The following is a 17,279-nucleotide window of genomic DNA, read 5'->3' on the forward strand; positions in this document are numbered from 1 at the left end:
CTAAACAGCCTGAGAATGGTTCTAACCTAGGAATTAGGGTTGCCAATTCTGACCAGCACTGTTCTGGAGGCTCCCTCCCCCCATTACTTACCCCCTCCCCCATTACATAATGTCATTAAGGGCGCAACCCTAACCCCTTATGTTAGTGCTTTCCAGCACTGACGTAAGGGCAACGCAGCTCCCTACTGTACGCAGCTCCCTTCTGTAGTGGACTTCTAACTTGTCGGGTGCTGTGCACATGCTTTATGGCACGTTTACAGCACCCAGCACCAGCGCTAGGGCTCAGTACCGGTGCCAAGGGACCATTTTGGCGCTGCTTCACCTGGTGGAGCCTTTGGCTTCAGGATTGGGCTGTTTGTTACTCATACTTTCTGTAGGAAATCAAATGTTCCCCCAGTTTTGGGGGAGTGAAAGTGATTGGCTAACACTTTTCCAGACAGAGTTAATTAGCATACGCATCTTTTGTAATTAAAAAGGCAACACTTTTAGTTCTGTGTGTGACCTGGATGCATAAGACAGGTTGAGAGATTAGAGCTCTGCACTATCATATTCAGAAAAATATTAAATCAACTCTCTGAATGCAACCATATAGGTAGTCCTACTTGTACAGACAAGTTCCTTTTTTATTATGCTATCAGGAATAATTTTCACATTAAATAAGAATTCTATACCAAACCTCCTCTATCATGTGCAGAAGGCATACGATGAGGTTTATTTAATATGCTAGGAAGCCATTGAATATAACAATAAATTCCTGTAGTGAATATCCAACACTGTGGCCAGAACTGCAACCACAGGAGTGGATGGAACACAGTCTTCTATAACCTATACCACAAACAATTTGTTGACCAGACACTGCTATTGGGGTTTAAAAATTAGGTTCTTTTTAAAGAACCTAATAAGTAAATGATTTGTTTGAGACTTATAAGTAAATGATTTGTTTGAACATAAGAAAAATATTAATATAATTGCTTTACAGGTATTCCTTCTTCCTTACGTTTTTATTATATTAATTTTGCTGAAGTATTTTTGTTAATGATGTAGTATAGGTGGGTGAAGAACAATTGTATTTCTTTACTTTGAGATATTACATTTCCTTAAACTTATGCTGTAATTAAATTTCCATTGAACTAAGAGTTTTGATGCTGAAGTTCGGAATTTCTGAAGTACCAAAACTTAGTAATTTTAAAAGTATGTAGTACATGGATTTTTCCCCTCAAGCAATATATGCTCCAAAGAAAGAATTATTATCTTGCCTTGAATTTTGCTGTCTTTTGAAAAAGTTTTTTTCTTTCATTTTTTCCATTATCCCTTTTTGTGGCAGGAATGATAGTGAAGCAGTGATGATGATAAGATCTAGCTCTTTGGTGTCCCAGGCATTCATGGGACCACGACTTTGAGAATTCTGAAGATTCACGAAGTGTCAGCCAATGCTGCATTTTGACAGCTCCTGAACACTTCATGCTGTCCAGATATGCCCCTCTCACACTGACCCCGCTGCCCATCCAGAATTAGTTTATTGGTATTTTGAATTCCCCTCAGAAACACGTTCCCCAGCTACAGCCACTTTACAGTGACAGCACTCTTTCAGAGACCCTGGCTTAATTAAAATGCTCTCTCTGCAAAACATATTTTGTGGAGGGGAGGGGACCATGACATTTTTATAATTTTCAAACAGCAAATGTTTTGTATTCAGACAACTATTTATAATAATTTGAACTGAAAACATACACCATCACTACAAGTAAAAACCAACAAGGTGAGAGAGGGTGGGAGGGACTGAGTGAGAGCCTGTACAGAAGCCACGAAAGGAAGGAAGGCCATGAGCAATCATAGTTCTATGTTACTTTTGTCTCCTGTTTAGGCTGTAGGTTGTAAAGCAAAATAGGTTGTAAAGAAATGGCATACATTACATTTTCAGAATTCTTCACAAACACTCACAAAAGTCATGGCATAACTATTCAACAGTATTGACAACTGCTATCAATGTCCTTAATTTAAAACACATAAATACTTATACAGTTCATGCTTTAAAAAAAAGAAACATAATATGAAGTATTAATAAAGTTGAACAGATTGCTGTAATATACTCTTGAACTAAGTAAGGCACTAAGTAAATCTAAACTGTGGTCTTTACCATTGTTTGTTTTACAAAATAGAACAACTCTGAACTTTAGATGATATTGATGATCATTAATAAAGTTCCTCACCAGCTAGACACTATACAATGGTTATACAGTACTTAGAAATATACACTGAAGTAAAGCATGAGCTTGACAGACCAATCCTATCCTTTTCCCCACTATGGCATGCAGCCACTGCAAAATGGACTGTGCTGTAAGCTGTGGTGGTGATGGAGCTGATTGGGAAGCTTGGGAGTGGAAAGGGAAAATATTTTCCCTTACTCCTCTGTAAGCATCCTGCTCTCCAAGTTTCCTCAAAATTCTTTGCTTTTCCCACCTCAGGATTAACCTGGAAGGGGGCAAAGCCAGGGTATAAATCTTCTAAATAAACAATCCAGTGAGAAAGACTGAAACCCAATTCCTAGCTATTACTTTACTAAAATTGTCAAGGCACACCATTAGTTCTTTACAATTGACAAGGCACACCATGCTGTTGATGGGGGGCTCACACCCCCCAGTGGCCCTACTAATAAATGACCCCCCCAAAACTCTTGCGGAACACCTGCAGACCATTCATGGCACACCAGGGTGCCACATCACAGTGGTTGAAAAATGGCTGCTTTAAAAGGGAAGAGGAATGAAGGTGGTGATTGGTGGTTTTTTGGAGAGCAGTCAACTACCTCAAGATGACCTGCCCCTCCAGTGATGGAGGAGATTCTGTGCTTCACCCTGGATTTATGAATGCAAGGAGTGTGCAGTTAGAAACAGCTTCTGATTATTTTTTGTATTGCTTCTAACCTCAAATCCCTTATTTCCCTGGTCTTGTACTTTGCCTGCTCCCCTTTTAATAAACACTTTTTTAAAACAAGTGTTTCTCAAACTGTGGGTTGGGACTCACTAAGTGGGTTGTGAACCAATTTCAGGCAGGTCCCCATTCATTTCAATATTTTATTGTTAATATATTAGAATTGATACTACCCTCGTGACTGCATTTGGGGAAATGTTACAGATCTGTATTTTTAATGGGCTACCACGTATATGCTTTTAACAATGGTAGTAAATGGAACTTACTCCTGGGTAAGTGTAGGTAGGATTGCAGCCTAGGATTATTAAAAAATTTTCCTGTTTGATGATGTCACTTCCAGTTATGACATCACTTCCAGTAGGTTCTGACAGATTGTCATTCTAAAAGTGGGTCCCGATGCAAAAAGTTTGAGAACCACTGTTCTAAAAGAACACTACCTGTCCAGTTAGGATAAGAGTTTAGCGCTATTCACATTCTCACTTTCCAACAAACCACTGAAGCCAGTGCCACAAGTGCTCTAGGAGTTTCTATATATGCATGTTTGAGTGTACATGAGCAGAACAGCAGAGACCAGTCAATTTAGGTGGTACCCCTTTCTCTCTTCCAGCCATGTGCTTCAGTGCTACAGGATGCTTTTCTTAGCTGGCTAACCCCAGGCAGGAGAAGAAGTCTAGAGGTGAGGCTTACATTCCCTCTCTGGTGACAGCAAGTTAACCCCCTCCCCAGTGGGAGGCAGGGACAGTGATCAGGCAGGGACATAGCAATGACAGCCAAGTCTAGTAGCTTGCTTGCTATAGTATGCCTCAGTCTTTCCTTGGGAACATGAGAGTGAATGAGAAGCAAATCACATGCAGAGTATGTTTGTCTTCCCATTTCCATAAACTCCCTTTTGTCTTGTGCAATTATGGATTATTTTAGAACTTTATAGGGTACAATTCCTCAAAAAGTATTTGGTAGACTCACTCTTTTTCAAGACCAGGCACTGATGAAGCAGCAGGTTATATCACCAGGATATCTTTGGGAATACTGTATATGAAATTAGACTATTTTTTTAAATAGGCAAGCAATGTCATTTCATTTACAGTGTTAAAGAACAGAGATACTGGCCATGTTATATAACAGATTAAACTCTGGATTCACCTGTCCTTTCTGCTCCCTTTTTCAGACTTATACCCAATCTTATGGTATAAACCTGTGTTTTTCATTTGGGGGTCACGGGAATCCTTCACAGCCTGGGCAAGAGAGGGCTTGAATCCAATTCAATTACCTTATCAAAACTGAGTTCTTGATATAATCCTGCACAGCCTCTTTTTGCTGTCTTGGCTGGCAGCTCCAAAGAACAGCCTGTTCAGGCTGCAACCTCACAGGGTTGTTGTGAAGACACAAGAGGTAGAGGAAAATGATGAGGAGCAAGGTGTAGATGGATCAGGTCCCAGAAGGAAGGCAGGATTGCTGGTGGGTCCCCAGTCTCATACTTTTATTTATTTGGGTCTGGCAGAAGAAACGTTGAAGACAACTGGTATAAACAGAGTTCTCAAGGCAGCTGTGATATTTGAGTAGATGTTCATTCTGTGACGCATGATTTTGGTCCACTGCCTTTGATTATTTGAGCAGCCTCAATGTAATGTTGTGATGCTGTAATGTGTTGGTTCAAACTTTGGGACTGCACTAAGTTGTTGTGGGGCGGGAGAAGGGGGTGGCCCAGATGGTGCTGCAGCACTCAGGAACATTGTAACATACCTGGGGGTGTCCTGCAGCCTCCTGGAGGATCCTAGAGGCTTGCAGCCTCCTCTGTGACCCTTCTTGTGACTGTTCTGAGCTCTTATATGCCTGGTCTTCTAGGACCCTCCAGGAGGCACATTACAATTTCCCTGGGGGTCCCCATGGCGTTTCAATCACTACAGCACTGTCGGGTACTCATTCGTGGGTCACTCTCCTTAAGGTGGAATGGCCCATTTCCGGTTCCCCTGGTGGGTCATGACCCACCAGTTTTGGAACCACAGCTGTAATGTGATAATGTGATGCTGTACTCATTGCTCTTTTCTTATCGTGGATTGTGATTAGTTATTATATATAACATTCCTTGATGTTAAAAAATGTATTAGTTGTAGTATCTGTAAATTAGATATTTAAAATTGCATCATGTTCCACTACTGTAGTCTCTTTTGTGCATTTGCACTGGTAACGCTTGAGTAAAGAAAATCATTTCTTATCTTCAGTATATTTAGCTCTTTGTCATGGTATGCAAACAAAACACATAATTACACTGTTCAATCTAAGATGACAATGTCTGATAGTTTAACAATACCTTCACAGAAGGCTTTTCCTCAGGTTTAAGACATGAATATTAGAAGCTGAAGTTATTGCATATGCATTAATCTGTATTGCACAATTAGGTTTTCAGTATCATGAAGAGCACCACGATAGAGTAGAAGTCACACTCTATCCATGAACACAATTAAGCCATTAGACCCAATTCTATTTGGATGCTATGTCAAAGGTGAACCAATGCCACTGTGATGACAATCATATCATAAGTCCATCTAGCTCAAAGGGGGAAGGGGAAACAAGAGCCCTGGGTATTCCACACTGGTGCAGGCTTTCCAGTAATAATGCCAATAATGGCCAGCATCCCCAGTCCCTAAAACCTCTATTGTGGTATAGAGAGTAAGAAGACAAAAGCAGAGAACTGCTAGGAATCCCAGGATCCAGGGCTCAAATCCACCAGTTGGTTGCCATGGAGTTTGCAAAGCCACAGGGAACTGACTGGGGCTGCAATCCTAACCACACTTTCCTGAGAGTAAGCCCCATTGAACAAAATAGGACTTACTTCTGAGTAGACCTGATTAGGATTATGCCCTAAAAGAGGTAGGTCAGCACCCTTGCTGAGCAGCAGCTGAGCTCCCACTGGTCTCTGAGGGCAGGCAGGCTTTAGACTTTCCTTGGAAACTTGCACAATGTCTTAATTTGTGGGATAGCTACTTGTGGGGAACAAGGGAAGCACAGAGAGCAAACGAGGAGTTGACAGAGGGATCAGTTACACAAGTTCTCTGGATTGAGATGCCTATTTGGTATTCATGAGGAAGAGTGGTACCATCAGAGCGTACATGCAGTGGTGACCTTTTAGTGGTGAGCACATTGTGACTTGGAACAATACCTTTTCCTCTGCTGGACGGAGGGCTGCAGAGGAACTCTAGATGTGGCTGTGGTGCAGTCCTGAAAAAAAGGAGTTTTAATGAATATTTGGCCAGCTGCACCAATAACTGGAGTCTGTGGCATTGAGAGAGAGAGAGAGAGAGAGAGAGAACAGTCACTCCCTATTAGTTGCTGGAAGGCATGGAAGAGATGGATAGGCAATACAGGTTGTAGCAAAGACACATGTGGTAATCTTGAAGTCAGTATCAGGAAGGGAGAATAGAGACATGAGATGTAACATAAATGTGTGGTTGCATGGGGTTCCCTCATCTCCTCTGTTTACCTGTGTGGGATACAATGTGTTTGCTTCACTTGTTGGGGTGGTGTGGTAGGGATTCCAGTTGTCTGTTTGCATGTGGAGTCTTCCTGAGGCAGAAGGCCTGCAATAAGAATTCTGAGGAGACAAGAGTTCAAATATCTTGCTGTACATATTGCGAGGGACAAGAGTTTGTGCAAACTGCACATAACATCCTTCCAACATAGTTCCCATCACCAATGTTCCCCTTTTTGGGCCCTGAGAGGCCAGAGAGTTATAACCTTTTTCCTAGACCCACCTGAAAATGGCAGGGATTGAACCTAGAATCCACTGCAGTGAAAAATGTGTTCTTCCACTGAGTTATGTTCCCATCTTCAAATGTGTAGTTGGAGTTGGCTAAAACTGAGACATTCTTGGCCTACAGTTGTGCACTCTGGGAACCTAATGCAAGACTCCTGGTTCGGCTACCTGTTTATAGGAGTTAGGTTGCTTCCAAAAGGCTCTGCCTGTACATTTGAAAATAAAGAAACTACAGAACACTATAACTCTCTAATACTCTCTGTTATCCAGAGAAAACCAAGCTTCTTAGCACTGCCTCTGAACTTCTCATCTCTTGGAGCGTAGGAACACTTAACGTTATCATTTCCTACATTCATTTGTGTTTCTGCCAGAGGAGTTCAGGTGCTATTTTCCTGTGCTATTATAAGCCATGTTGGTGGAAGGAATGGACTCTCTTGAAAAGAAGAAAACCCTGATCCATGAACTGGATAGATTTCTTCAGTTTCTAGTGTCTCCCTCACTTGCTAGTTTTCTGTGTGCTGGTGATTTTTTTGTTTTTTGAGCTCATACCTACAGTCTGAATGAGAGGCAGAGCTCAATTGTAACAGGCCCTGCACTGTTACAACTCACATTCTGGCAGCGCAACAGCCTTTCCAGCATTGCAAAATGTGACACACTATTGCACTCAACCAGTCTGCCACCAAAAATGGCCATGCAACAGTGGCCATTGGTGCCAGTAATGCCCTGGTGCAAGTAAGCTGGTGTAGGGGTAGGTGGAATGGGGCAAGGAGGAGGAACAATGGGGTGTGGACCAGGCTGAAGAGGGTGTGTGTTGAGGTCAAGAAGGGGGTGGTTAGCAGCTGCAGCAGCTCCACTGATATCCTATACCACTTTTCCAGCCTTGATCCACCTCCTGGATTCTACTGAGTTGTGCCAGCTGAAGAAGTGAGTAGACCTATCAAGGAAACTTACCCCAAGATAATGGAACAAATGTTCCTTTACCTTGAGGGGATGCCTCCAAGACTGCTCCTTCACAGGATACAGTGCACACTCTGTTGGCATGACTATGTCAGTGGGGGTGGGGGAATTTAGATAGGATTGGGTTGCCAGTGAGGCAGAAGCACTGGCCTAGCATGAGGAGCTGTGCTGTCTTAGTGGGAAGTGGAGCAGGCAGCTGAGGGAGCTCCTGAGTTTAGGACAAAGTTGGCAAAGACATTGAGAAGCCAAACTGTGGGGCGGAGTGGGGAGTGAGTTGGTAGCTTGTTCCATGTGTGAGATGGAATATTAATCTGTAATAACAGTCACATCTTTGGTAGTAAGTCACTAGTATAACATGTTATACACTAGTATAAAATGTTACTAATCATCCGTTTATGAAGTAATTTAAATTGTCATGATTTACTTCCCAGGAATGATTCAACATTATACATGCATTTGTTATAGAGACAGCTCCCCCCATCCTGCGCCACCTGTTTTAACTGAAAGCAGACAATCTCTTTTTTACATAGTTAAAGCCTCACATTTAAAAAATGTGTTCTAAAGATGGTCACTCTGCATTTTTTTTTTTCAGTACATGGGAATAGTCCCACAGGTCACATTTATATGTCATCCCAGTGTCTATATCACTCATTTGTATTTGTTAGTGACAGTCCATTGGAGCTCTCAAGACGGTGTACACCACTGCAAAACCAAAACAAATACACAAACATACATAGACATTACTTTTAAAAGGATCAGTAAACTATCAGCAATCCCAGCCCATAAAGAAATACCTAAATCATTCTGGGACAGCCTCACTGCCAGATGTACAGAATACCTGAAAACAAATATTTACATACTAACTCCAGTGAAAATCCAAATACATTCAAGTTACTCCTGTTTTTGTCATTCATACATATTTCCTAATGGTGGTAATATGCATCAGTCTTTCATGTTTCTATTCATTAGCAAAATGTCTGTGTTATGATATCACCATGAGGGAAGTGGCTCTGCAATGCCTCCAAGGTATTCACTGACTAAACCAATCATCATCCCCATGATTACAGAATGACTATGCATTTTACACATCTCCTGGGAAAACACCTGGAAATGAAGGGGTAGGAAGATGGATAATGTTGAGAAACTAAAAGATTTTTGTTCCCTTTTGAAAGCTCTTTCTTATGTACAGTTTATAATCTTAAATAGATGGGTGTTTGAATTCAGTGTGTTTGTCAGTTCCTCTAAATCTATAATTATGCCTAGTTATTTGTCATATAGGCAATTGGTGTGGCCACATTCTAAAAATCCATCCACTTCCAAACCCCTTGCTCTGGCTCCGTGCATGTATTTTATCACAGATTTAAGACAGCAGATGGCTCTCTTGAGTTTCACTTGGAGTGCCTAATGCTGTAAACAACTATTCTGTATGTCCAGATTGCAGGTAGAGAGTTTGCTTTTGTTCTCCATCTTAAAAATAAAAAATCACACATTGTTTCAATAATTCCAGTTTTTTTCCACATTCCTTTCTACCCCATGATAGCCCACTCCAGCCCACCATAGACTGGGAATTACAAATATACAATCCAAAACTAGTTTAGACAAGGTGATAATATTTACTATTTAGTATACATTAAAGTTTATAATTAAATTGACGAACGTGACAATGTAAAATAATATTTTATGTCGCTTTATGGTCTATATTACTTTGTACAAGACAAAACCATTGGACGTAGTGTCTCAATTTAAAGGTGCATTAAAATCTTAGAGGTATTCTCATATTTTCTACATTGTACAAGTTTCCTAATGAGTACAGATAGTACTAGTACAGAATTATTGGTTTATCCATATGTTTCTTTTTGTTTTGGAAAACTATTTCCTCATCATCCTGGATATTGGAAAACAAAGCCATATTCAGAACTAATAGTAATATCTTACAAATATATGTAATATTTTATAGGTGAAATGGTTGGGGGTTATTCAACCAGAGTTAAACATTTCTGTCCATGTAGCAACAAGTACACAATTAACTTCAACTGAACCATGACTTGCTATTTATTGTTGTTGTTGTTGCATTTAAAGCTTTTTGAAGACAAAGTGCTTTACAATAGTTGTCTCTGCACCACTACTACAGTTCCATGAATTGTTCTTTATATTTACCTTTTACAAATGAAGAACTTACAGTGATTTTTCAAGGTACAGAGGGCCCAATCCTGAACACTGCATGCCAGCTTATTGTTGGAGTGCACTGTTGCACTGACTGCTCAGCAGCAGAGAAGTGGAGGCATGGGGGGAAGTGGGGAGAAGATGTTCTGGGGAGGGGAGAAGCAGGTGGAGGGTGGGGAGGAGGCATTCCGTGGAGGGGGGAGGTGTTCCGAGGGAGGGAGCTGGGAGGGAGGGAGGCGGGACTGGTGGAGTGAAGCTCCACCGGATCTAGAGTCTCAGTGTCAGGCTCACTGCCCGACACAGAGGCCCTTGATTCACCGCCAACTTTATGGTTGGCAGTGAATTGAGTAGCCCCATTTTGGGACTACTTGCTTTACCTGGAGGAAGGGGATGAAAGTGCTCTTCTCCTGAGGAGCCGCTGGCGGCTGCCCGGAGTGTGCAGGATGCAGCAGCAGCCATTTTCGGCACTGCTGCAGTCCTGTACGCCGGGCAGCTCTGGACTGGGCTGGCAATCATTGTTTGAGGTGCATTTTAGATGTTAGTTACAAGGCCAATTTTATTTGGTTTTTATTTATTTTTCAGATTTTTATATAGTCTTTCCTCCAAAGGACTCAAGGTGTCAAACAGTGGTAGGAGGCTCGAGCTCTAGCATGCACTTTTCACATGTTCAAAAAGCCCTCCCATCTGCCCTTTTACTGGAGTTTGTTGCATTGCATCTGGTCTCCCAATCCAGAAGTAACTGGTGATGACAGTTACTTCCAGTGATATTTGCAATAGGTGAACTGTGCAAAGTAGTATGATAGGGGACAAACGTTGAGAAACGCTGCTATACAGTACCTGTTCATTCCTTTTGTTTCCACTAAGGTCCTGATGAAAGTGAACAGACTTTGCAGAACAAAATGAGAATGTTTCCACAGAGCATGACTGTTTCCAAATGCTTCTTCTTGCTGACAGTCTATTTTTTTTTTTTTTTTGGGGGGGGGGGGACACTTACATTTTGAAAAATACATCCTGATATGGGATGAAGGTGTAATATATGCTTAATCCCATAGCATGATGTAAGTATAACATAGATTAAATAAGTATTGCTTAATGCCAACCAGTTAATCACATTAGGCTAATTCTAGCAATTATGATGTATCCCTTGTATGGAGACTGATAGGCCTAACAAATGCAATTGAAACCAAACCATCTTCTATTCAGTGCAAAGTCCATACTTTCAGCACAATCATATTCATGTTTACTCAGAAGTGAGTGTTCAATGGGGCTTACTCCCAGGAAAGTGCTATAGCAGTGTTAATATAGAGCAGGGGAGTCCAAACTGCGGCCCTGGGGCCACTTGCGGCCCTCAAGGCCTCTCAATGCAGCCCCAGTCTCCAACGAGCCTCTGGCCCTCTGGAGATTTGTTGGAGCCCACACTGGCCCGACACAACTGCTCTCAGCGTGAGGGCAACTGTTTGACCTCTCGCATGGGCTGTGGGATGAGGGCTCCCTCCACTGCTTGTTGTTTCACGTCTGTGACGCAGTAGCGGCAGCAAAGGAAAGGCCAGCCTTGCTTTGTGCAAGGCCTTTTATAGGCCTTGAGCTATTGCAAGACCTTCATTCATTCATATAAGTTCATCTTTAATATATTCATTTATGTAAATGTATGTAAATTTATTCAAATTTTAAATGTAAATTAATTATTTTCTTCCCTGGCCCCCAACACAGTGTCAGAGAGATGATGTGGCCCTCCTGCCAAAAACTTTGGACACCCCGATAAACAGTGATGCCTTTGTGTTAATTAAATAATTTGGGATAATTCTGGTTGTTATTGTTAGAGGTACAGGAATCAATTGAATCATGCTGGGGTTCATTTGCATAAGACTTTAGAGCAGTGTTTCTCAAACTGTGGGTCGGGACCCTCTAGGTGGGTCGTGAGCCAATTTCAGGTGGGTCCCCATGCATTTCAATATTTTATGTTTAATATATTAGACTTGATGCTACCATGGTATGTGACTGCATTTGGGGAAATGTTACAGACCTGTACTTTTAACAAGGTAATATGTATATTATTTTAACAATGATAGTAAATGGGACTTACTCCTGGGTCAGTGTGGGAAGGATTGCAGCCTAGGAGTGTTAAAAATTTTCCTGCTTAATGACATCACTTCCGGTGGGTGCTTACAGTTTCTGACGGATAAAAAGTGGGTCCCAGTACTAAATATGTGAGAACCACTGCTTCAGAGGGTGTGCATAAACTTTGAAAGAAAATGTCCTTTTCAGCTTAAGTAAAACAAGATTTGTAAAGGAAAAAAAATGTGTAAATTGCTCTCCTGTTTATCTACTTTTCCACCTGCATTTGATAACTCCAGAGAACCTAGACATATGAAGACATAGCTCTGACCAATGTGAAGTGGACCCTCTACTTGCTGCAATTTAGAAATCTTGGTTCCAAAAATACTACCTATTGCATTAGCCTTCTTTGCAGTCACTTACAGTGCTGGGTCATGTTCAGCTTGTGATCCACTGCAACACCTATATCCTTTTCACACATAGTATTGTCAAGCCAGGTGTAACGCATTCTATACCACTGCCTTTGATTTTGTTGTTGCATAAATACAGCATAATAAGCCACTTGTATAGGCTTTTTGAATCTGCAAAGCACTTCCCATGTATCATTTCATATTGCATATGAGGAACTGTGGCTGCAAACATATTTGGTTCAGTATTAGGACAATATAAATTAGGACTTATATTAGCAAAAGATTTTTAGTTAGTACTACCTACAGAGGTGTCTATTACAGCATCTTTTGTTTGAGGCCTGATATCCCCATAGGTCATGCTGTACTGGTGCTGACCCCACAGTCATACCTGACTCTGCAGAGTGGGAACATCATGGACTCAGCTCAGATGGAAAGTCTCATTGGTGGCTGTTGGTTGTATAATGTGAAAAAAGAGTACCTTACATATGCTCAAATACTAAGAGTGGTGGCGTATGAGACACTTGTGGAAAACATGCAGAGTTTGTCTGATGTGTAAAGCATAGTAATCATAATAACCTGCTTGAACACTTGGCAATAAAAAATGAATTTGTAACAGAAAACGTTAAGTAGCCTCCCCCCCCCCAAAAAAACCTCAAGAACCACTAACAAGAGCCAAATCCCTACTGAAGACAGAATGAGGTGAAACCATACATAGATCTACCATAACAAAGATCCACCAACAAACATATAGCCTCTTAAGAACATAAGAAGAGCCCCACTGGATCAGGCCAAAGGCCCATCCACTCCAACTTCCTGTGTCTCACAGTGGCCCACCAGGTGTCTCAGGGAGAACACAAGGCAACAGGAGACCTGCATCCTGGTGCCCTCCCTCACATCTGGCTTATAAGTCTACAAGATGCATGTAAGTCCAGTTGTCTTTGCTTGGTTAAAAACAAAAAAACTGCCACCACCATGCAGGCAGAGCGTCCCCACCGGAGTCTTTTGAAAAGTGCTGTGCAGTGTGAGGCACCCAAGCACCCACAACCCATGCGCTCTGCCTACCTGCTCCTCTGCCCTCCCTGCTCTGCACATGGGTGCTTGGGTGCCTCACAGGGCAGCAGTGCTTTTCAAAGGACTCCGGTGGGGAGGCTCTGCCTCACCTGTCTCCCCACCCACCGCACATCCCTTCCACCATGGACTCAGTCCTGCCTGTGACTTTTATGGCTGTGCATGCCTTGTCTGTGTTTTATTTTGTTTCACTTGTTTTATTTTGTTTCACTAGTTCAAAAGCATTCAGGTGGTTATTTCTACAGTACACCTCGTTCCCATCTCTCTTGGAACCATTTTCCCCAGTGCTATGCCCCATACCTTTACTCTTCCCCCCCCCCATTTCCCCTCTCCAAGCTGAAGAGATCACAGTCAAGCTTGCTGGGTGGTCACAAGCCACGGAAAGCGAGCGGAGAGCATCTCCCTCCCGCGGCCTTTGTCCCCTTCCCAGCTGCTGGCTGGCGATTCTCAATTCACCTCCAGCAGCAGCGTGTCCAATCTCGACTGAAGACGGAGTGCAGGGAAGAGGCGGAGCGGAGCGGCGCAGCCTCTCCCCAGCCACCGCTCACCTGCCTCTGCCACGGTGATGGCACCGGGCCCAGTGAGGCCCCTTCCCGCCCTGATTCCAGGAGAGTAACCCTGTGGCCGCGGAAACAACAGCAACAAAGAGCCCCGGAGAGAGCAGTGGCGGCTACAGCGGCGGGAGGACGAATGTGGAGGGCAGCGCTTTCTCCGCTCCCGCCACACCTCACGCTCCTGAAGGTGCTGCACGGGACTGCGTGGCCGCTGCTGCTGCGGGCGGGGCGCTCCTTTCTGCCCTTCTCTCTGAAGGTTCACCTTGGGCCCCCGCTGGATGCCTGCTGGGAACTTGGCAGGGACGTGCTGTGGGTGGGGTGGCAGGTGAGGCAGAGCCTCCCGCCCGAAGTACCTTGAGGCGCCCAACCCATGCACTCTGCCTTCCCGCCCGTCGGCGCTCCCTCCCAACCCATGCGGGGAGCAGGGAGAGCAGAGCGCATGGGTTGTGCGTGCTTGGGCGCCTCAAAGTACTTGGGGGGGGAGGCTCTGCCTCACCTGCCTCCCCAGCCACAGCACGTCCCTGGAACTTGGAGACCCAAACAAACAAGGGCCACGCGCCGCCGCCCCAGTCTGTGGCTTTCCTTGCAAGACAGCAAGCCCGACGGCACTTTCACCCACAGCTGAGACTTTCCGGGCAGAGCGAAACGTCAGGTGGCAACTTCTCGGTCTCTTCCCAGCAGACACTCCGCCGTCTCTCACTTTCTGGCACACAATTGCTGTCAGAACCCTCCCTCCCTCTCTCTCAGACACACACACAACTCTCACACATACACACAACCCTCCCCACTCTCTCTCACACACACCTCTCTTACACAAACCCCCTCTCTGTCTGACACACACACACCTCTCATACACACAAAACCCTCGCCCCTCTTCCGCACACACTCACTGCCCTCCCCTCCGGGAAGGGACACGTCCCTTCTCTCCCCCCCTACGCGCGCGCGCGCCACGCAGCAATCACAAAAGCCCCGCTGGAAGCGGAGGGCGGCAGCGCGCGGCTCTGGCGACGGGCGATTCCTCCAGTCAATAGCGGGGAGCGCCTGCAGCCCCCTCTCTCGCTCCCCCCGCCTGCTCTCCCGCCGTCCCCACTCCCCAGCCAAGGACAGTCCCCTCCCTCGGTCGTCTGGCGAAGGGAGGGAGCGAGGGTGCGGGGGGGTCTAGGGTGGGACCGGAGCGCCGTAATTAAGGCTCTCCGGAGCCGGAGCGCGCGCTCTCCAGATGCTGCTTTCCGCGGCGCTCGGCGGCAGCCCCGAAGAGGAGGACGCGGCGCCAGCGATGGGCGGACGGGCGTGAGTCGGAGCGCAGGAGCGCGAGGGGAGCCGCGGCCACCGGCGCTGCTGCTCGCTGGGCTGGCTCGAAGCCGGGCGGCGGCGGCGGCGGAGACGATGCACCGCCGGAGGATGGGTCGCCGCCTGGACTGAGCCCAGCCCCGCGCCCGTCTCTGCTGCGCCTGGCGGGGCGCGCGTGGAGCCATGGCCGCGGCCATCGCCAGCGGCTTGATCCGGCAGAAGCGCCAGGCGCGCGAGCAGCACTGGGACCGGCCCTCGGCCAGCAGGAGGCGCAACAGCCCCAGCAAGAACCGCGGGCTATGCAATGGCAACTTGGTGGACATCTTCTCCAAGGTCCGCATCTTTGGCCTCAAGAAGAGGAGGTTGCGGCGCCAAGGTGTGTGCTGTGCTTTGTGTGCTGTCCGTCCGTCTCGGGGCGCCACCTGTGGCCGGGCCCCAAAGAAGCCAGGAAGGCTCCACCCGCTCTTGGCACTCCGGGGCGCTGGCGGCGGGAGAGTTCCCGCCCGAAGCCGCTTCTCACGGGCAGGTCGTTGTCGTGCCCATTTTACAGAAGGGCAGCTGAGGCAGGCTCTGAGCTGCCTGATCTGAAATCGTTGCCCCCCTCCCCACCTTTCCTAGTCACTCAGGTGGAACAGAGTCCTCACTTTTCATGCATAAGCATGCACAGCTCAGAGCCCACTCTACCAGAAGTCAGTCCCATTATAGTCAATGGGGCTTACTCCCAGGAAAGTGTGGAGAGGATTGCAGCCTCGCTCTTTAGTCACCCTGACTGCTGAGCAAAACAGAGTGCTTAAAGGGTGGCCACAATAATGATCTTGAGTAGGTAGGGTCATGTTCAACCACTAGCCTGTGAGTAAAGTGGGCATATAAGTACGTATTTTACAGAATGGAGAGAGTGATTTGTTCAGGACAGTCCTTTGAACTGGCTGCAGTTGCAGGCATTTCAAGCCAAAGGCACTTGGTTAAGATAATAGGATGAGGAGCTCCCTCTTAATCCTTCTAACTACCTTCGGCTGCAATCCTAAACACACTTTCCTGAGAGTAAGTCCCATTGAACGAAATAGGACTTACTTCTGAGTAGACCTGGTTAGGATTGTGCCCTTTGTCACTCAAAAACAGAGGTGTCACAGAGTTCTCACAACATGGCATTTCCCCCAGTCTTTACAATGCATGCTTATGACTAAAGTGGCAGTTCTGCTTGGAGCTAGTGATGGTTAGTATAGAACAGGTAGGGTACTTATTTCAGAATGATTAAAGCAGAGTCCAAGGGTGTGATTATTGTATATGTTTGTTTTCATTCAGACAGATGTGTCTAAATCAGTACTTATCCAAGCATTCCAACTAAATTTGGTGGGTTGTGATTGCAATGTAAGTACAATAAAATCTGTTGCCCTTCAAAATCTGCTAATTAGAATAAAACCTGTTGTTTCTTCCTTATACCCGCCACCTGAAATGAGGTTAAAAACCTGGGAAGCTCCATATAGGTCCCTTTCATATCTATTAGTTGGAGCAAAAGGTTGTAGGTACAATGAGAGCAGCTCTGGAAGAATCATATGATGTAACAGTAACTCTGTAAACCTTTGTCATTCTCTTTGTCTTGCAATTTTTTTTTTCTCATTCAATAATCATTTTTATGAATTCAAAGAAACCAACATTTGAAGCAGCTCCTAGAAACTGCTCATATTTGCAGTGGTCACTTCCTTCAAATCAAATGAAGCATAATGTTTATAATAAATGTATAAAGCTTGAAAGGTTGTTTGTGAAGAAAACCAAGTAAAGAAAATAATTCTTTCAAATGTCAATAACTTAAATTTAGTGAAATTTATTTACAGGAAAAGGAGCCCAGAAAATTATCACAACAGAACAAATTGAGACAATCTGTGGTTCAATAAAGACATAAATGGAAAAAGATTTCCTGTGAATAAATGCTATAAAGATATGTATGAGTACTATGTTTTGAGAGAAGCAATAACTGCTGCGTGCAGCAAGTTTTTTTCTTCCATTCCTGTTCATTATTTCATAATTAGAAATGGATAATACAGCAAGATAGGTGTTTTGGTGCTCTGTGACTTTAAGGATGCACAGCTGTTGAAGTGGAGAATC

At 44.6% G+C, this 17,279-nt stretch overlaps 1 protein-coding gene across 4 annotated transcripts in view; it reads left to right on the forward strand.

The window, feature by feature from the left end:
- LOC136644003 (fibroblast growth factor 14) overlaps positions 1-17,279 on the forward strand; it is a 346,427-nt gene that overhangs the window by 215,741 nt on the left and 113,407 nt on the right. The window contains exon 1 of one of the 4 annotated variants that reach the window (XM_066619459.1): positions 15,360-15,552. The exons of the other annotated variants lie outside the window; for them this stretch is intronic. Coding sequence (XP_066475556.1) covers positions 15,360-15,552 — 193 coding nt within the window. Of the gene's footprint in view, positions 1-15,359; positions 15,553-17,279 lie in introns of those variants that run through there. 4 annotated transcript variants of the gene reach the window in all.

This window comes from Tiliqua scincoides, chromosome 3 (genome assembly GCF_035046505.1).
Source record: "Tiliqua scincoides isolate rTilSci1 chromosome 3, rTilSci1.hap2, whole genome shotgun sequence".
Classification (NCBI taxonomy): domain Eukaryota; kingdom Metazoa; phylum Chordata; class Lepidosauria; order Squamata; family Scincidae; genus Tiliqua; species Tiliqua scincoides.